This window comes from Antedon bifida, chromosome 4 (assembly GCF_963402885.1).
Source record: "Antedon bifida chromosome 4, ecAntBifi1.1, whole genome shotgun sequence".
NCBI classification, from domain to species: Eukaryota; Metazoa; Echinodermata; class Crinoidea; order Comatulida; family Antedonidae; genus Antedon; species Antedon bifida.
This window is the reverse complement of record NC_136229.1, coordinates 22189263-22211278: the sequence shown is the minus strand read 5'-3', so window position 1 is coordinate 22211278 and position 22016 is coordinate 22189263. Positions and strand designations below refer to the sequence as shown.

Genomic DNA, 22016 nt, shown 5'->3' with positions numbered 1-22016 from the left:
GGGACAATACATCTTTAATTCTTCATAAACTCAATTAATCTAACGTGAGGATATTTGATAATAATAATACTGTCCTATCTGTTTTATCAGATAGTGTATTAGTCTTTTGGTTTAATTAAATCTTTACATAGTAATGATAATTCCATAGACGCACACATGGTATTGCGATAAAATAGGGGTTTAAACAATAATAGATCGCAATAAATCATGCTTTTTCGGGTCCAGAGTATTTTCCGACCTTTATAAAAATTTCATTAAAAATGGTCTAGATAGCCGACGCATTTTTTATACAATGTTGGCGTGTACTGTTTCAAATCACCGGGGGAAAACAACTAGTTATAAATTCTTAATTTTCGAGTACTAGTTAGAAACGAAACAACTTTTTTCGTACAAAAAATACAAAACTTTCTTTGTGTCATTGACCCAGACAGTAAATATCCTGTCTACAATATCCAGCCTCACGGTAGGCACATTGCCTCTTCTACTTTTGTGATAGGTGTAATTGGTAAAATAGTGCAATGAAAGTTACCCAATAAGAATTTAAACTGGTTATTTTTTAAATTTCAAGATATTAATTCTTTTTAAAAAATAATTAAAATTAAAAATTAATCAAATTGATTATATGAATAATAGCGAGGTACTTGCTTAGTATATTGTAGGCACCTCTATTCAAAATGGACTGTCCAATCTGGTTGATTCGTTTTTCTTTACGTCTGTATGGAAACTAAGCAATCTGGCTGATGACGTTAAGGTCAGTCAAAGTGGCCATTTTCTGTTGATACACACAGGGATTTCCTGAAAGCTCTCTACGAAATGATGGTTTTTTAGACTCGTTTTTGGCACACCTCACAGGAATACTATAGTTTATCACGTATCATATAATGCCAAATCATACAGGCAGACGAGATGGACCAATGAAGCTACGGTTAACAGGTAAGTCGTATTTTTGTAGTCTTGAAATTTCTCTTCGGAAAATGGATTGTCGCCCAGTCGAGTCGTCTGCTTCTCACTCATCGACATAATTCCATATACCACACCACCACCTTTTTATGCCGCATCTACTAGGCTAGGCTAGGCCTACTGTACAGTGTGGTTCAGTAGGCCTAACTACTTTGGGATAACTAGGCCTCGCTAGTCACAGATAAAGCTGTGATAGAAATAAAGAACGAAATGATGAGGTTTGAGATTTGACCCATCCATATTTACTCCATAAATGTAATTAATAAAGGCAATTAATTAAGACATATTAATACATTAATAATACATATAATACAAAAAATAAATTTACAAATGAAAAAAGAACAATGACAAATTTGAGAATGGGATACAGTAAGAGAGGCCTATCCCATTCTCAAATGTATACTTTATTTTGTTTACAAGTTTGCCTTTAAGTTTAAAGTACAGTTACTTTGGTTTATTTTATAGACAGAAGACAGAAGAACTGATTAAAATCTAATAATATTAGGCCTAAAATATTATTATTCGTATTTACATCAACTTTAATTATGTTTATGTTTAACTAACTTTTTTATTAATCAATAACTTTGTATATATTATTAATTAATTTTTTTACCTTAAATTACATTTTGTTATTCAATTAAAATAATACATTTTTCTGAAACAATGTGAAAAAAGTCAGAATATGATATTGTATGAGGATTGACAACAGAGAGGAAGTGGCCTGACTAGACAAACTACGAACAAGATCAACAAAGTAACATGCTACAAATTAATCCTTCAATTACCGTTTCACAGGCGCATATGGATCCTGTTTATAAACGTCACAGTACATTCAGACCTGTCAAAATTTGGTGAAAAGAATGAACTAATTTTACTGGTTGAGATTGACATTTCTAACTGTATTTTTTTTAAAAGATTGTCAGGAAAGTCACACTATGTAGAATTTTTATTTAATATTATACAGTTAAATTGCTAAAAAAATACTATAATAATAATTGGTCAGTTGAATACTGAAAAGTGTTTAAATTATGCCTTTTTTTAAATCAATCTAAAATTCATCCTTTTGACATGATTATATTCCACCCAACCTTTTAAATCAGTTCATAAATTATAAAAAAAAATGTTTTGTTATTATTACTGTACTTGTGCTTCTAATTTGAAAGCTATAAACCATGAAGCAATTAATAATTATCACAATAAAGCCAGCAATATGTTTTTGATGGAGACAACTTTCTTGAGAGGAACAGATTTGTCCTAATCGACGGAGCCCTGATTTCTGAAACAGAAAGAACTAACAGATTTGCCGGTGCCTTATATTCTGTGTGTATTGAAGTCTAAAACATTATAACGACCCTTGACTTGTATTGAGTTATTGAATAATGCCTTTTTATCCTGTATTAATGAATGAATTACCATGTACAGAAAGATGGAGTCTTGAGTGTGTAGAAGAATAAGAGACTGTGTAGTTCAATAACCAGCCAAAATGTTGGCATCATCTCTGTAGACAAGATTAGAAAGTAAAACATGCACTGTTCAATGAAAGTAGAATAAAGCTCTGTCTCCACTATCAAAATAGTTCGACAAAAAAAGTGCAATATATAGTACAATTTTTCCATCGAGACAAATTCTGTGATGTATATCATTGCATGTTGGGCCTCCGTCTGTTTATGAATTTTATTAATTATCTCTCAGACGAGACAAAACAATCTGTCTGCTTTTGTGGTTTTTTAGTGAATGGATAACTTTACTGATTTGTTTCAATCATTCTCATTAATATTAGGATTAAGTAGGATTAATAATTTAATTAAAATAATTTCTACTAGGGCATTAAAACAGTTTAGTCTTTTTTTTTACAAAGTACTGTAAGATTGAGAATAGCTATATTTAAATAACTCCATATTGGCCAGGGTCATACAGTGTGCTTTGTCTCAAAGTGTTTTACTATGAGTTGCTACAGTACACTGGATTGCAATCATTCTGATGATTATCATAATTTATTTTTTGTCTTGCAGTATTATGTGCCAAAAATGTTTACAAACGAGACTTTTTCCGTAAGTATTTTAAAAATGCATAATTAGTGTAATTAATTCTTCTATTGGAATCATTTTATAAGTGCTAGGACAATTAGATCTTAGCCTGTTTATTATCAGTTACAATTCAGTAAAATTATTCACTACCGGTACAGTATATCAATTTGGGGTGTGTCAATGCTAACTTCCACAATTAGTATACTATGATTTCTGCTGTATTTAAAATATTAGTGTTAGTAAATTGTTTATTTGCTAGATATTATGTTGTTTCTTTGTGCTTTGTGCCAACAGAATAGAGGCAATTTGAATATATTTATTTCATGTGGGAAACTGCATACTGAGGAATGTATAAAACAATTAACTAGGTTTTCAACAGTGCTAGTACAGTAGTCTTTTTTCCATATAAAACAGTAGCGTCCTTGTGTAATCGGGCTAGAATAAGATCTCTAAATCAAGTGTTGAATTTACAAGTCAAAATGAACAAATTGTAAAGATCTGTAGCCAGTCAAATAGGCTAATCAATTGGTGTTCATTGAAAGAGGTAGAATAGTTAGATATGTCATGCTTCATTAATTATAATTACACGCAAACAAACATCGACAATAAAAACAAGCTTCTAGTGACTTATTGTAGGTGGTCAGGCCATAAATTTCAGGTATATTTATTGTAGTATTTCAATATATTATTGTGTCTACATCTTGATACAGTAAATTTGTAAAGTATACTGTAGCCCTACTCTTTGAAGGAATAAATCTATAAACTTAATTTAGTATCTCTCATGTATAAAGGAAACTGTTGTACTTTATGAATGCAATGCTATATTTAATTTTTTTATATAAAATATTTTTTTTGCATATTTTTATTTAATATTTTTCAATAATATTTTGTGAGTATAGTAGTATGAGAATAGCCTTTGGGCTATTTTACTGGTAATAAAATAATTAACAAATGTAATTAAATAGGAGGTATCTCAAGAAAAGGAACACTTCTTCTGAAGTACACTAATTTAATTTGCTAAGTTATAATTATTAAATGCATTTAATTTGCAGGTCTACCTGATGCATTCGCTAAAGTGGTGGTGGATGGTTCTGGTCAATGTCATTCCACATGTACCTGTAAAGGAACACTAGACCCAAAATGGAACCAACACTATGATTTGTACGTACATGCTTAATAGCTTGAGGGTGGGCTTAGACTTTATAAATGAGCTTATACAGTTCATAGTGGGATTACACATAAGATTTTAGCATGGCAAATTATACAGTACCCCTTTAACAAACTGTGCAGTTTACACAGACTGAGACGCAGCGCACACCACACAAAACAAAGGTTTTGATGACTCTGGAGTGTACTGTACACAGACTAAGGCGCACACCACACAAAACACATGTAGGTATTGATGCCTCTAAAGTGTACACAGACCAGGGCGCACACCACCCAAAACACAGGTGCTGATGCCTCTGGAGTACACAGACCAGGGTGCACACCACACAATATACAGATGCTGATGCCTCTGGAGTGTACAGTACACAGACCAGGGCGCACACCATCCAAAACACATGTAGGTGTTGATGCCTTTGGAGTGCACACACACCAGGACGCACACCACACAAAACACAGGTGCTGTTGCCTATAGAGTTTTGCTACTGTATGCAATGTGAAAGGGGTATACATGTTTTACTGTATATTCAAGATACAAATAAATATTATTCTTTTATTTGTCTTATTGTAAAGACCCGTTGACAGCTTTGTAAGATCTGTTTCCTGCATGTAATTCTAATGTATATTGTTATTTAATGCTTCCTGATACTCTGTGATGACACTCTATTTGACGACAGTCTTTTTAATGACGTCTGTGGATCTAGTTGTTGGCAAGAAGCCATCTTTTTTTTATTACCAAACCACTTCATTTCCCTTATAAAGTGAATACAGTAGTGTGTATGTACATACCACTTTCTTTTTATTTATATATATTGACAAGGGTCACAGATCACATTTTATTAAATAGTTCACCCTATCTATTTAACCATTTCAAAGCCTGCAGTTTATTTTCACTTAGCTTTATTCATGCAGTGGCTATTAACCACTTACCAACCATAAAAAGAATAAAACACGGTGTTTTTAAAAGATTTTGCCACACTGAACTTGTTAGAGCCCACCCAGTGTTTTTGAAGCAATATCCCTGCTGGTGAAAAAAAATACTAATAACTGATGCAAAATTTAGAAAAAATTATTTATGTGAAAAGTCATTGTAGGTATATATATACAGTATATATCGGTATACATTAGAACTATCAGGACCCAACAAGGCCTTACTGTAATAATAGGCATATCCTCTAGGGGTTGGTCAGCTTGTACAGTATTGTGTCCCCTGAATATGGGTTCTATTGACATACAGTACTGTAGTTTAATTAGGTCAGCTTTACTTTAGCTTTTACGTTAGCAATTTAATTGTATGCAACTAACAAAACATTACTCGCTTTTTCTACAGGTTTGTCGGCAAGAATGATAGTATAACAATAAGTTTATGGAATCATCGTAAAATACACAAGAAACAAGGGGCTGGATTCTTAGGCTGTGTACGTATACTATCAAATGCTATACAAAGACTCAAGGACACTGGCTGTGAGTACACTCATATTTTTCAATTTGTATTTTGGGCAAAATAAAAAATATAAAAAAATAATTGCGATTAACAAATGTTACGATTTTATAAGAATTTTTTGTTTTTTTTGTCATTTAAAAACAAACAGGGATGGCCTTAAGCTCTGTCTACACTATCAAACTTTATGTGAGAAAAAAATTTGATGTGATGCCCATATATGGACATGATGATGTCATATCATAGCCATATTTGCATATTTTGATAATGTAGACAGAGATTTATACAGTATTTTCTTTTATGGATTCATTAGTTTGTATTTGTGTCTTCTTGGAAGAAAGACAAAGGAATGAATAAGAACACGATTATTGCTACTGTTGCATTTAAAAAAAAAATGTTTATTCGATTGTAATATGGAGCCACATGAGTTATATGTACGTCATCCAGAACAGACAGACAATATAAACATTCAAGAACTTGGCCATAAAATGCTCATCACAAATAATCAGTGTTTCTATTTATAAATTCAGTTACCATCAAACACATTGCTTTAATTTTTTGTCATTGTTTTTTCATTCATTATGATACATTTTCTGATTAGGGTTGGTTGCCGTATTCACCAATCACACTGAAGTGAGATATTTCCCTTAAATATTAAGTATTCGATTTAACTCAATAAATAGTATTTCCCTTAAATTATATTCACTTAGATAGAAGATTTTTTAATTTTAAGGGTGTTTCTCTTATCCTAAGTGTGAATGGTGAATACGGCCACTGGTTGTCAATGCAGGTTGGTTTGAAGACATGAACAGCCAATCAAAAAGTCGTCCCTATTGCTATAGTATTACTTTCTACAGTATCTTCAGCTTGGCATTCTTACAGTATGCAGAAGTGTAACCAAAATGATTCTTTTATTATTTAAACACAATTTTTGCAAACTTTCTGTATAAACACAAAACATACACAAAATGACTTATAATATAATAGTGCATCATACTGTAGGTAGCTTACAATTTGCGACAACAAAGGGACAATTTATGTCCTGCGCATGCAGGGAAATTGGAACATGCTTCTTCACTCTTAATCAACACACAGACGGTGACCAACGACATGTGTAGGTCGTAGGTCATCATATAGTTAAAAGTAAATGATGAACTCAATTGTTCTTCATGTTTAATCTTAAATTTAACTACATAGCATTAACCTACAAAATGTCAACTTCTACTTTCTAACAACCTAATAATCATATCACTTTTAGATGTTTATTTAATGCTCTAGTTGCCATCTATTATATCAAATGTTATTACCATGTACAGGTAAACCTCCGTCTACACTATCAAACTAACTGTGATGTGCCCAAATATGGTAGTGATATGCCCAAATATGGTAGTGATATGATATTGTCATGTCAATATATGGGCATATCACATATTTTTGTCACATTTGATAGACTGTGTAGACAGAGCTTAAGGGTATTGCACAAATTTAAGAGTAGGTGAGTTTACATACAATAAGAGATTGGAGGTGAGTGATAAGGACAAAGCTAAGGCATGGCTATTAAAATAATCTTTTAGATTTTGATTTATAACTTAAGAATGAGTGAAGAACAGAGTACCAATTCAATTTTAACACCAAATAATTTAAATTTTTATTTTCTATTTAAATTAGACCAACGTTTAGATCTCTGTAAACAAAGTCCTGATGATAACGAGACGGTGCGAGGGCAAATTGTGATTAGTTTGATGTCTCGTGATCGCGGAGCATACTCCGGAAGCGCTGTGATAGACTCGCGCAGTATCTGTTCACCTTTACCACCTGCAGACCCCAATGAACTCCCTGAAGGGTAAGTTTCTTTTTAAAGCATGGTTCCCACTAGAGATGCAATGCAAGAACGTAGACGCAACTCAACCGAGTTGTTGACCAATCACACGCGACAGTTCGAATAATCCATTGCTTGTGCTTGACCATATCACTTGCGTTGCGCTTATATCCTTGTGTCGCTTCTCTAGTGGGAACTAGGTTTCATAGACTAAATAGACTAATCAAAAACATAGTGCAAATTTAATGTAAACCATCTATCCAATCTGAAATTTATTATTTTGAAATTATCATTGTTTTATTTATACAGCTTTGCGGCTATGTGTACTTTTTCTTTAACTAGGTTTTGAAGAGAATTTTTACATAGATTAAGAGTACAACTTATTTCATGTTAGTATTTGATATTCTAAATCAATTATTCTAATACACATTTATGTAATAACACACAGGTATGGTATGTCTTTAGCCATTGAGTAGCAAACAGTCCGATTGGCGCCTCATAAATCCTGTAATTGATTGATGTTTAACTAAGAAGGAATATTCCATTATATATTCATAAAAAGTAATGTGTATTGTAATAAGATATGCAGATATAATAGGGATTCATTAGCCCAGTAACCGACCAATCTCAATTTTATTGCAAGGTTGAATGATTTTTTTGGCCATATTGCTATTGAATTTGTCTTGTTCAAATCATGTATGTCCTGCTTTTTTCAAAACCTCACTACTTAAGTCTCTCTATGAAATTATTAAACTTAATTTTCTGTAAATGTGTGTTGTGTGTTTTGTTTAGAGGTTTGTATAGCAATGCTACAGTATAAGGTAAGGTTTGTGATGTTGCACAGTATGCAGGGAACATTGTTGCCAATGTAGCATAATTACAACCTTATTGCTACACTTGTATACCCCTAATTCAGATTCATTGATCAACAGTTTTTAATGAAAATGTACTTTGTATTTTATTGTACATAAAGCTCTGTCTACACTATCAAACTAGTTAGACAAAAAAAAGTGTGATGTGCCCAAATATAGTAGTGATATGGCCAAATATGGTAGTAGTATGGCAAAATATGGTAGTAATAGGACATCATCATGTCCATATACTGTATATGGGCATATACTGTATATGGGCACATGAAGTTTGATAGTGTAGGCAGAGCTTAAGGATAATTATATAAGATTATTATATTTAAAGCAAAAAAAAAGTTGTATTGTTGTTGAGTTACCTGCCTTTCTATGGTTATGAATCCAACACATTTCTGTGTTTTTTTAATTATTTCATTTAAATTAAATTCACATGATGTTATTTACCACTGGCAGCTGTATGTACACATCTATTTACACTATATACAGTAGGTCTATACAAAACTATGAATTCATTTAATTATTAAGTCTGTACTTATGAGTTGTCTCCAGCTTTGATATTATCGATACGATTCCTTACTTCTAAGTATCAAGTTGCGTCAGTCAATCGTTATACTAACCACTCTGTGATGATAGTAGAATTCTAAGTCTATATTTATATTAATTAGCAATAAAGAAAAGTAATAAAAACAGAGGAGCTTACTGTAACTAATGTTAAGCAGATACAGTAGTTAATGAAATGTTTTATGCAGTAAGTTGACAATTTAAGAACATCATTTATAAAACATACATTTGATACAGTACTTTAGAAAACACAAACATTAACACTGGTGGTTGTACTCGTGTGAATAGTAAATGATTTTACTTTCAATTCATTTAGTTGTTTAATTCTACATCTGGCATAATTAATCTATTCTCTTATTTATAAGGTTATTATAATAATTAATATTTTACTTTGATATAAGTAAGTACAGTATGATATAAAAAAAATGTTGAGTAATGTCTGTCTGGTATATTTCCTGATGTACTATCTGAAACTAATTAAAAAGGGATGCGAATAGTAACCTTGGTCACACTATGTACTACTAGGCATTGAGACATGAAGGCCAGTGGGGCAAAGGGAGGATAGTGGGGCAAAGGAGAGAGGGTTTGAGGTAAGAAAAGGGTGCTAGTAAGTGCATGTATGTTGGAGACGAGAAGAGGGTGTTAGAGACAGGGAGATGATGATACAGTAAATTTAAGAAGATGGCGAAAGAGGAGACAAGGAGAGGGTAATAGATCTTAGCAGATGGTGGTGAGGCAAGAAACGAGTGAATAAGGTGCCAAGGAGAATGTAATGGGGAAATAATTGATCTTATAGTACATTACCTTAATTTATAGTAAATTATTAGTAGCACTGAACTACCAAGTGTTTCTGTATTTAGTTAAAGGATGAATAAATCATGCTCACTGTGATATTGAAAGAAAACTTAAAAATTAGGATAGATTACTGTAGTATAACTTTGGTGAAAAGCAATTCTTTTGAGTGTGAATTTGTTTTGTGTTTCTTCACTTAGATGGGAAGAAAGAGTGTCTACGTCTGGGAGAGTGTATTTTGTAAACCATTTCTCACGATCTACACAATGGGAGAGACCAACCAGGTTAGATGTTTGTTTTCTCACATATTACCCTTCCACCGCACCTCATTTGTCCAACCATATATGTAGCTTTAGCTTGTTTTATTCGTATCTTTACAAGCCTCATCTCCTACCACCTTGACCTGTCTTAGAACACATTTGCTCTACCACCCTAGCTCTGCTTCTCTATCTAGACATCTTGCCCTATCATAGCACACATAGACTAGAGCACTTCTTCCTAGCATTTGTTTTGTATACTACCGTAGCTCTCTCATTCCAGTACCCATTTATGCTTCAAAGTTACTGCTTGTAAAGTTTAGTACTGTATATCTGATAAATATTATTTTTGGTATTATACTCCTCAATGAAAAATCATTATATTTTCTCTATATTCTTCTTTTCCTCTGCAATATTTCTTCCTTTCTGCATCTTAAAGCTTCTTTCCCATTTGGACACAATGTATTGTAAATTTGTAGGAACAGCGCAAATGAGTAGTTCAATAACAAGCAACATTTCAAATGACCCAGCACATCGTGATTGGTCAAATTAGTTATGGTGGGCTTACAGTACATCCTTGCGTTACATCCAAGTGGGAACCAGGCTTTATTCCATACCTTCAAATCATTAGTACATTGTAAAAACTGTTTAGCTTTTATTTATTATTGTAACAAATTAAATCTTATTGTTATTCTTATGGTTTTCTATTAATCTTTTGCAACCAAATATTAAAAAAAAAAATTTTTCTTGTTGTCATGGCACCTCTCATGAATGTTTGTTGTTATTGTTTGTAGAGCTTTTGTCTGTTCCATTCCAGTAATTCCAAATTCTTATATATGTAATATCATTATATTACTGGTCACTGATTCACAAACTCGTGTGTTTATATATGTAATTAGTATGTGTAAGGTTTGAAAAAGTACAAAATGTAGGCTGAAGGTATATTAATCTCTACTACTGTAACTATTAGTAACTGTAGCTTTGAGTACGGTATACTAATTTCTATGTTTTCTTTTACATAGCTTAGATTTTGGAAGTGCTTGCATTCTAAAATAAAATATATATAAATCGCAATGATAATTAAAAATCATCCTCTCATATTTTGAAATTATTACATAATCAGTGCTTCAATTGTATTTTATTAATATCTGTCTGTTGGTTGTTTGTATTGTGTCTGTCTAGTAAATCTATGTTGAAAGTATTGTGTAAAGTATTACAGTAGAACCTGTGTTTTACGTACGTCTTCCGGTCCCATGTCGTACGTAAAATAAAGGTTCTACTGTATAAGTGATATTTTCCTCATTTCATCCTCATTTCATGTATCCTGTAATTATAAATATTCATATTTAAAAATTAATCCAAATGAACAATTCTGTTGATAATTGTGATTAACCCTCTGTGGAGATATTTTTAATTTTGGTCATTACTGTAAAATAAATTACTTTGTAATGTATGTATTGCTTTTGTCTTAAATGTTTTAAAAATCATTATTGTTGAATATTTTATTGTTAGTTCATTTCTATTTCCTTCCTTACTTTGAGTAGAAGAATTCACAGTTTAGTCTAATTTCATCTACAGGCCAGCTATAGAGACTGCTGGTAGCAGTAGTGGCAATATTACAAACCATCTAGTCTCCACAAGATCAGTGCATCAAGCACGACAAAGGACCAATGAAGAGGGCGGTTCAAAATCATCTGTAAGGCGACAGTCTTCACGGTTTAGGAATTACCAGAACAGATCCACGTTGCATCAAACATTAGACTTACCCGAAGGATATGGTTAGTAACTATTGAAATACCAGGTGTCAGATTTATAAAAATTTCATAGCAAAAAAATCACCAATGATTTTGTTTTGTAAGCCATTTTGAAAAATAACCTACTGTAAGCAAATACAGTATGTTTTCTTAAATGTTAGATGACAAAGTCCATACTTTATAAAGAACTGGTTTGATAAATAAATTTTCTATTTTTCACTTAAGCACTGCTTTACTATCTTTACTTAAGTGAAACGAGTTATAAAGTCAGTTCAGGTACTCGTGGGTTTACCCAAAAATCTACTTTGAAAGTATGGTTTCAGAATACAAAAAAAATTCTTATATAATTGAATCTTCTAGAACAAAGAACAACAGCACAAGGCCAGGTGTACTTTCTGGATACTGGAACTGGTCTTAGCACATGGCATGACCCACGACTACCACGTGACCTGGCCATCCGTGAGGAAGAACTTGGAACATTGCCACACGGCTGGGAGGCTCGTCGTACACCAAGCAGTCGTGTATATTTTGTAGATCACAATAATCGTACAACACAGTTTACAGATCCGAGACTAAATGCAGAGATAATTAACAGAGCGTTGACGGAAAGAAAGCGCGGTGAAAGCAGTTCACCCCAAGCGCCACGCTACCAGAGGGATCTTGTTCAAAAACTAAAAAGTATTCATGCGGAACTCCAACAGTTACAACCGCAGACTGGACATTGTAGGCTAGAAGTGTCAAGGGAAAATATATTTGAGGTAAGTGTTGATTACAATAATAATCATCTGTGTACCCATTGTCCCTTTCAGTGTTGAAATTTCATTGGTTACCGTATTATATTCTGGTTACGGTCGATTAACTTGGACCTCTCCTTAGTTTAGTCTTTGTAAATGCACCATGATCAGCTACGAATTTGTTGTATGTCAATACCATACTTATATTGTAGATTATGCACCAATTACGTAAATTTAATATTCATCCAAAAATTATTGAATTATATTATAATTCGATGATATCCAGTGTTTTTGCTTTATAGTCTGGGGCGGCAGTCTTACAGCCAATAAAATAGCTAAGTTAAACGTATGCGACTTTAAGTCTAAATATGTAGTTGCGACCCTTAAAGTGGTAGAGCGTATACTTGCACAACCATCTCATCCCTTATTTTTAGAATACGAATTTCTCCCATCAGTAGTCCGTATTAGATCTCTTTACACTCGACCTGGCAGATATAGAAAGTCATTTATTCCGAACTCCATAACTATATATAACAGTAAAACATCTAGATAAGATTAGTATAAATGTGTCTCACCGTATTGTAGGCATCATGACAATTGTTATTGGAATCTCTCTGTATGCTCTTTGTATCTTTTGATGTGTTTTTTCATTATCGTGTTTTTTGATGTTTTTTTATAATTTTAAGAGCCTTGTCTGTGTACAAACTTCAAATTTTAAATATTTTATATATTTGACAATAAATGCTGTGCAAGCAGCGCATTCACATATACAAGGTTTACCTTTTACAAAACAAGTGAAATTACATACCAAGTATAAGTACAGAAATACTTAAAAGGATCTTATTACATGAATCACTAAACAAAAAAAAATCTTATATTGTATATTAAATCCATAAGGATTTCAATCTAATTGTGATTTTTGTTATTTCTGAGTCACAAAAAATTACAAAATAGACCAACAGCAATCAAATCCATGTCACTTGGAATGTTTATAATAATTGCAATACTGATTTAATTACAAATTGTGTGAAAAATGAAAGAGATCACTCGGTTTGAAAACCAGGAGTGAACAAGTTTTACTGAAAATCACTCGGATTCCTCTGCTAATCAACTCCCATTCCTACCATTTAACTGCTGGTGCTCTGCTGTCATTGTTTGTTTTCACACTTGCTGTGACTCTGTAACATATTTCAAGTACAGTATAAACCAATATAACACCCCTCCTTTCAAAAAATGAGGAACAAATGTGTCTATTGTATTATGTTTTTACTTTACTGTATACTTCATTGTGTAGAACAGATACAAATACAGATACAGATCTTTTATTGTCATACAAACCAAAATAGTACAGTATGAAATTTGTCTTCTTGTTGCGAAAAAGAATACACTCAATTAGTAGAAAAAATGTATAACACTTGCAAAATACCAACAATTTTATCAACAATGAAAATTCTAATTATCTTATCTAGGTTTGTTTTTATTGAATACACTGACTGCTGAAGGTAGAAAGGAAAGAGTGTCGTTTAAATTGTTGATGACATCATCTTATCAATTATTGTATCATACAATAATTGAATAAGATGCACAAAAACTATTATAAACATTCCAAGTGACATGGATTAATTAATAATGTTGGTCTATTGTGTAATTTTCCATGACCCAGAAATAACAAAATTGACAATTATATTAAAATCGTTATGGATTATACAATATAAGATTTTTTTTTATTTAGTGATTCATTTAATAATCCTTTAATTTTGAAGTATTTCTGTATTTATACTTGGTATGTAATTTCACTGTTATATCATTTGTTATGTAAAAGGTAAACCTCATACTGTATATATGAATGTACTACAATATAACACAATCAATCTTCAAAAGATTCATTAAATATTGAACGTCTAAATGGAATAATCAGATTAGTACTAAAGAAAATTTAAATCAGAATTTTAAGAGTATATTTAGTTGACTAATAAAAGCAATCAGCGTATTTAATTACAATATCAGTAGCCGACGGGCTGCTTACTGCAGACATAAACGACGTTAAATTAAAAAATAAACGAGTCCCCGAACAGAAGACTTCACCACAAAAACACCTAGAAGGCATTAGAGATAAATCAATAAACATTGCGTTATTGTCGCCAGCTATTAAGTTAGTCTGTATTTTACCTTCATTTATTCCATAACCATTATCACTTGCTATTATTTGTCATGAATTAACGAGGTAGGTATAATAATGCCTCTGAAAAAAACCCTATTTATTTATATTTCTATCCAATGCAGAGCCTTAATATAAAAAGGTCTAAGCAACAAGCTTTGTACCAAAAGTAACAAAGATATCTGTTATTAGAGAAGTGAATAAAAGCTTTTGTATTGAGGCTATTATTATTATTATTAAAACCATTTTATCAATTTTCTGTTTGAGCCTTTACTAAAAATACAACTGTAGCTTTATGCCAAAACCACTGTACCGAAAATAGAATAATTTTTATTCAATCTTATTGAAGCTAAAAAAGTGTTTGTTATTAATTGATATTTCTCTTTGAGGCCAGAGGAAACAATTATCCTAACAGAGATATCTAAGTTACTATTTAAGGATTTCCCTAAAGTGGTATTCACCTTTAGGGTATTTCTTTTATTTTAAGGATGTTTCCATAGCTTAGGTGTGAATAGTGCCTTTGCAACAGATTACATTCATTAAAACTTTAAAAATTAACATTATGAAAATAATTATGGTATAATTTAAAAGCTTTTAATTAATTTCAAATAAAATTATATAATTTTGAATATCCAACACAATTTACTGCTTAATATTAGAATTATACTTCATAATTTTGCTCTTACCTGAATTAAATTAATATTTTTTCAATAGCCAAGCATGTTTTATTATTTGAATTGTTATAATATTAATATCTTGATTGTTAATGTTGCATTAATATGATAATCTTGCGACACACAGAAGTGGTTGTATGGCTGATGTTCTCTTAATCTTGGTGCCGATTTGCTTAGACAGAATCTTGTCTCTTAATGATTAGTCATGTTTTATTATTAAAAGACGTCAAATGCAATAATCGCATAGTTTGTTGACGCCTTCAATGGAAAAGTGCAGATTTCAGTTAAAAGGTTGTTTATTCCATCAAAAATGATTTGTATAAAAAAAAAAAATGTACTGTAAGTTTAAGGTTTTGCCACTGAAGAAGAACTGAAGAACTTTCTGGGAATTAAAGTTGGTGCACAAACTACAAACCAGAAACAAAGTCATGACATGCTTGGGGCATAAAATCCAAAACAAATTTTAAAGGGTGGTCACATCTCGTATGAGGTATCTTCAATGATGTTGGAAACCCAAACTCTCTGCAATTATGTATTAAAGTCCGAAATAAAGAGAAATGGATTGAGACTTCTCTGATCAATATACAGTACAGTACTAACTTTTCTATAAAGTGTATCTGTAACAAGAATCAGTGAGTCTGCACGACCTTAGGCAGTGTTATGAAAACCCAATAGTGTAATCACTCATCTACAAAATGCAGGCAGTGTTAATCCACAAACCCCCAAAAAAGTGTAATCACTCATATCGTGTCGTTTTTAAACTTGTGCTATGTAATGTGTGTGCACACCCAACAAAAGCCTAATCAGTCACATCTTTTTTAAACTGCAGACAAGCACTTAATAGCCACAGACAACTCTGTCTGGACTATTAATAATGATGATATAAAACCAAGCGGTCATCACTCTATTAATCTACTTTAATTATGATGTTATTGTTACAATGAAATCAAGATCTTTTGTAGACAGTGTGTCACAGACAGAGTTGATGTACTTTTTATATTTCATTAATGACTGTTTATGTAGTCTTTATAGCGTCATTTTGTATTGACTGAAGCTAAAGACAATATTAATGGTATTTTTTGAGTACAAAAAAAAGTACTCATTATGATGTTTCGCAAACGTTCTGTTAGCTTTTTCAAGTAAACTGTTGTTAGTTACAGTCTGACTTGACGTCACCTCGATGTTGGTGAGGGCGCTGTGTTTTACTGCGTCATTGATGTTAGTCCCCACTCCACTCCATGTTTGCTATTGCATGCATCCACACACATGGGGTATCAAAATGACCAATATTATACTGGGATGGTTTTAAACTACATTTGGAGCAGGTGTCCTATTCTAACATAAGTTTGTAAAAAAATGTATGTTTCATGTTTATCATTACAGGAATCATATAGGCAGATAATGAAATTAAAACCAAAAGACTTAAGGAAACGATTGATGATTAAGTTCAAGTCAGAAGAAGGCTTGGACTACGGCGGTATTGCACGAGAATGGCTTTATCTCTTGTCACATGAAATGCTCAACCCCTACTATGGATTATTCCAATATTCACGAGATGATATCTACACGCTGCAGATCAATCCAGACTCTGGCGTTAATCCAGTAAGTTAACATGTAATGTTTCCACATTCCTTGAAAAATATTTATGTGACAAAAAAATGTGATGTGCCTGTATATGGACATGATGATGTCATATCACTACCATATTTAATCATATCACTACCATATTTAAGCATATCACTACCATATTTGGGCACACCACAGTTAGTTTGATAGTGTAGGCAGAGCTTAAGAGAGTAGAGTAGTTTCACACTCTGTCACTCGGTCAGAATTGATCCCTGGGTGTTGGGATTGGAAGGCAAGAATGTTACCATCAAGCTACAGCTCCACTAATAAACTATGTATTCCAGTTTTTTGCATTGTACAGAATCAATACATAAAATCTTTATTTTAAGAAAAAATGTTCTGATATAGCTTTTTATTCTGACTGCCTTTTTTTTCCAGGACCACTTATCATATTTCCATTTTGTGGGCCGTGCTATCGGTATGGCTGTATTTCATGGACACTATATTGATGGTGGCTTCACCATGCCATTCTACAAACAACTACTTGGTAAACCAGTGTCTTTAGATGATATGGAAGGTGTTGACCCTGACCTACACAGAAGTCTTTGCTGGATGTTGTAAGTAATATAAAGTCTTTCTATTTAAATAGTATACTGTACTCTAGTAGCCAATTGTATAGCCACTCTTCATGAGCTAAGAACATTATTTTACACATTTTGCAAACTCGCTCACTCACCCTCTCAGTTACTTATTACACACACCAGGTCCTACATTGTTCTCATATGGTATTTATTTTCAACTCTATATTTTAACTTTCTTTAGTTCTAATAAATGTATATTCCTTTGAAATTTAGAGAGAATGACATCACTGATATAATTCAGAACAACTTTGCTGTTGATCATGACTGCTTTGGACAATTGACGACCTCTGAACTCAAACCAAATGGAAAGAACATACCTGTTACCATGGAGAATAAGAAAGAATATGTCAAGTAAGTACCCACTGTCTACTTCTATTCCATCATATGCTGTTGAATCATGTTGCGCAACTCTGACGTCATTAACAAATAGGAGGTGCACAACTTCACGTAAATGTCGATATGTTGACAAAGTTCAAAATGTTTTAGAGATACATGAGACACCAAAATGACAGATAGAAAGAATAATAATTTTAAAAAATAGAGATTGTATAGTTACAAGGAGTTCCACCAAGGTGCGGATAACTAATAATATAGTCAGTGAGTGTGGACTTCAAAATCTTGTTTTTCTTTCAGGCTTTATGTGCAATGGAGATTTCTAAGAGGTATTGAGCCACAGTTTCTAGCATTGCAGAAAGGTTTTAACGAACTTATACCACAACATCTTTTACGTCCATTTGATGAACGAGAATTAGAGGTAATTATTTACTTTCTGGATCAGTTGTCATAGATTTTGTCCAATCTCAAGAAAATACACTTGCTAATTTCATTTCATTTAATCGACATCAAAAATTTCCTGGGACCCAAAAGCAACAGAGTCACCATAACATGATATGTCTGGGGCCTTAACAGAAGAACTTAACAACATAGAATTATTTATCAATATACATTTAAAAATGTAAAAACATATAAAACAGGTAAAATACGTACTTGGCTTAGTTGATTATTGTAGTTTTACAGTCTGGTTTTCTTTACATATTTTCAGTACACGTTTTTAAACTACAGGAAAGAATTTGGGCTTTTAAAAATCATGTTTTACATTACATTCAGTGAGGACGATCAAAACATATTGATCGAAACGTTGAGAAACTCAACAGTTCTTTTCAGAACTAATATACGTGGTGTACCACAAACTTATATCAACATTTGATTTGAAACCTTCAAACAATATATATTTTCTTATTGTCAACAGTTAATAATCAATGGTCTTGGCAAGATAGATGTAGAAGACTGGAAATCTAACACAAGATTAAAACACTGTTCAGTGGATTCGAACATAGTCAAATGGTTCTGGAAAGCGGTGCAATCTTTTGATGAAGAGAAACGTGCACGGTTACTACAATTTGTAACAGGAACGTCTAAAGTACCACTACAGGGATTCAAAGCATTGCAAGGTTGGTTGATATTCCAGGTGTATGTAGGAAAATTCCTACATACACGTCACATGTGTCATTGTTTTTATGTAATCTTAACCTACAAATAATTCCCATGATACAGTTATAACATCTGAACAACATGTGATACTGTAGAACTTTCCTAAGATACAGAACACATGTAGATACAGTACAGAGAATGTCTGCTATACTTACCTTATATAAAAGCAACATACAAAGTTATACTGTATTCTGTAATGTTGAATCAAACTTCAGTGGCTCAGTTGAATAATATGTGTACAAATTTATTATTACTGTACTGAAACATGAATACTTTGATATGAGAACCGGTGTTGGCGCTATAATAAAAACACATGAACTATAATTATAATTGTCCAAATACTATAATGATTATAAATACCATCACTGCCTGAATATCATACAGATATCAGCACAGTGGCGCAACAGCTATCAGTGCTCACTGGCTAAACCCAGGGGTCATTGCCCTGTACGTTATGCCACTGCACTGTACCAGCATCATAGTCAAATAAGTGTAGTACTGAAATGTCAATCATATTCATCTTTTAATCAATTATTTTTTGGATATTGAAACATTCTATTTGTTTTCACTCATTAGGGTCAACTGGAGCTGCAGGTCCCAGGTTATTTACAATCCATCTTGTACAAGATACCAATACTGATAATCTACCCAAAGCACACACATGGTAAGTAGTCCTGGTGAACATTATAGTGCTAAGTAGGGCTATTGCTATAAATATGAGAGTCACTGTCACCGCAATACTGATATATCATGATATATTTTTAAAACTATTTTGCAAATATGATTACAAGGTACTGATTTTAAGCTGGTTTATCCATGATATTCAATACGTTAATATTCATTACTAACAATCAATTTTATTATATTTTAATCATTTTTCCGTTCCTCCACAGTTTTAATCGAATTGATTTTCCACCCTATGAGAGTTATGAGAAATTTTTTGACAAGCTCACCTGTGCTGTTGAGGAAACGTGTGGCTTCACGGTTGAATAAACATGGGCACTATCAACCAATCAATACCCTCTCATACAGCAAAAATTTGAATACTAGATATTGATGCAGTGAACGTGTGACCAAAAGAGCAGTTTGGTTTGGACTATTTTATGCAACTATTGTTTGGTTAGCTGCATTGATTTTAATGGTAACAAGGTTAATGAAAGATGTATGCAAACCTATCCGACAGGGCCAAATGACCACCTGAATTCTGTAACTAGAGACTAGAACTACTATCACTAACGTGTAGGCCTTCCTGTATACATTTTTCTACAAGAGGAGGGAGGTAATGTTTTTCTAAAAGATGAGCAGGAAATTCCAAGAAGGAAAACTGAAATGATTTAAAGTTTTCTTACTTAATATTGTTGTAATTATTATTTATTTTCATAGTTATTGCTTTTTAACTAAGTAATTTGCATACATGTGGTTGTGTCTACCATGTAGGAATATCTGTTATAATTTGTATAGAGAAAATCATGCACCAACTTTTATCTGTAACTATAAATATAATCATGTATACTGTAACGTTTTGCACATGTACGCATTTGATCTTATTTGATCAACAGTTGTGCATATGTATACTGTATTTGCTTAAGTTTCTATGCTCATTTGCATGTTGTTGTTTGGCCATCTGTGTTTATATATAATTTATATTTATATAAACCGAAGTATTCTGATTGGGTGATCTCAAATTATGACATGATACAAGCACACTTTAATACTGTGACTTATCTTTAAGAAGTTATGTCAGCACCAATCAAATGCTTGCAAATGAAAAACACTGTTGTTATATGCGTTTCTGGATTTTATAATGGTTGCTGTTTACATAACGTAAAACTGTGTTATATCTTGACACTTAAGGCTGTCGCAATACTTCTGTAGTCAAGGATGTGTGTATATTTACAGAAATAATTTGATAGAATTTAATCGTATGGTATTTTGAGGTACAGTAGTGGAAGTTGTTTATTACATGTAATGTATTAGTTATTGTTTGTTACAACTGTTTTGGAAGATTTTTTAAGAAGGATCAAGATAGTTTTGTACAAAGTCACCATCACAATGTAAAGATATTGAAACATATGCCGTGGAAGGTAATAGGAACTGTATGTATATTACTGAACTTGCTTATAATAAGCAATATCGTTGTTCTTTGCTAAGCAATTCAAATTTTGTATCAATAGTTTACGGATTTAAAAGAGAGACTTGTATCTAATTTGCCCTTATTTAATGTATTCTTAGTTAATTTATATATAATATCTTTTCTCTATCTAGCTACATGTAGAGGTTTTTACAAGATATATACTGTATATTGGTGATTGGATCATGCAGAATATGTGTAGTTTGTGTGTACGTATACAATTTGTGAGTGAGAATTTGAATGACAGGGTATATACATGGATGGTGCCTGCATAAATGTGGGAGTATTAGTAGGGCGTGAGTGGGTGTGGGTGGGTGTGTACGTACATACGTGTGTGAAGTTTATTTTGAATAGTGTGCTAGCTAGTATAGGTTAAAGTTAGAATAGTCAGGTAATTCAACATTAGTGTTTGGTAATAATGAACATACATGAGAATAGTAATAAAAAATAAGCACTAATCCCACAATGCCATAGCTACTAAGACACGGTGCTTAATTACTAGTCTGCTGCCCACAAACAATGTTTTATACATTTATAATATAGCATTGCTTTTTATAATTAAGCACTATCATTCGCTGTTAACACGTTTTCTGCAGATATTTCACGTAATGCAGTAAACAATAAATTACTGCAGTTCGCCAGTGGAATAATCATTTTCATTGTATTACAACCATAAGTTGTTTCTTGTTCCTATATGACCATATTATGCGAGATTGTGTTGGTCACAGCTTTACTCTGCAAGTGTATATGAAAGATTTTAAAACTACTGTTATAACAGTGCATTTAAAAAATTACTGCAGTAATCAAATTACTTTACTGCAGCAATTTCAATAGATGCATTTTGACAATAAGCTGTAATATATTTATGTACAACATTAATGTTACAAGTAGTCTAATTTTCAGTCGGTAATAAAGACACTATTACGCCAGTTTAATAATGTTGTCGAATATATTTGTATTTTATATATTTCTTACTTATT

The 22016-nt window shown here is 32.3% G+C and overlaps 1 protein-coding gene across 2 annotated transcripts; it reads left to right on the top strand.

The window, feature by feature from the left end:
- Positions 1 to 773: 773 nt before the first annotated feature.
- Positions 774 to 21974, top strand: LOC144841271 (E3 ubiquitin-protein ligase SMURF2-like). Of its 2 annotated transcripts, XM_078697533.1 has the most exons (15): positions 774 to 933; positions 2973 to 3011; positions 4040 to 4148; positions 5482 to 5615; positions 7261 to 7435; positions 9831 to 9914; positions 11466 to 11665; positions 12002 to 12399; positions 16591 to 16809; positions 17212 to 17390; positions 17628 to 17765; positions 18048 to 18168; positions 18664 to 18865; positions 19482 to 19569; positions 19799 to 21974. In XM_078697533.1, the coding sequence occupies exons 1-15, from the start codon at positions 882 to 884 to the stop codon at positions 19896 to 19898; spliced, it is 2238 nt and encodes a 745-aa protein (XP_078553659.1). In that variant the 5' UTR covers positions 774 to 881; the 3' UTR covers positions 19899 to 21974. The 2 variants fall into 2 exon arrangements, with proteins under 2 accessions (XP_078553659.1, XP_078553661.1); XM_078697535.1 differs by lacking the exon at positions 9831 to 9914.
- Positions 21975 to 22016: the final 42 nt, after the last annotated feature.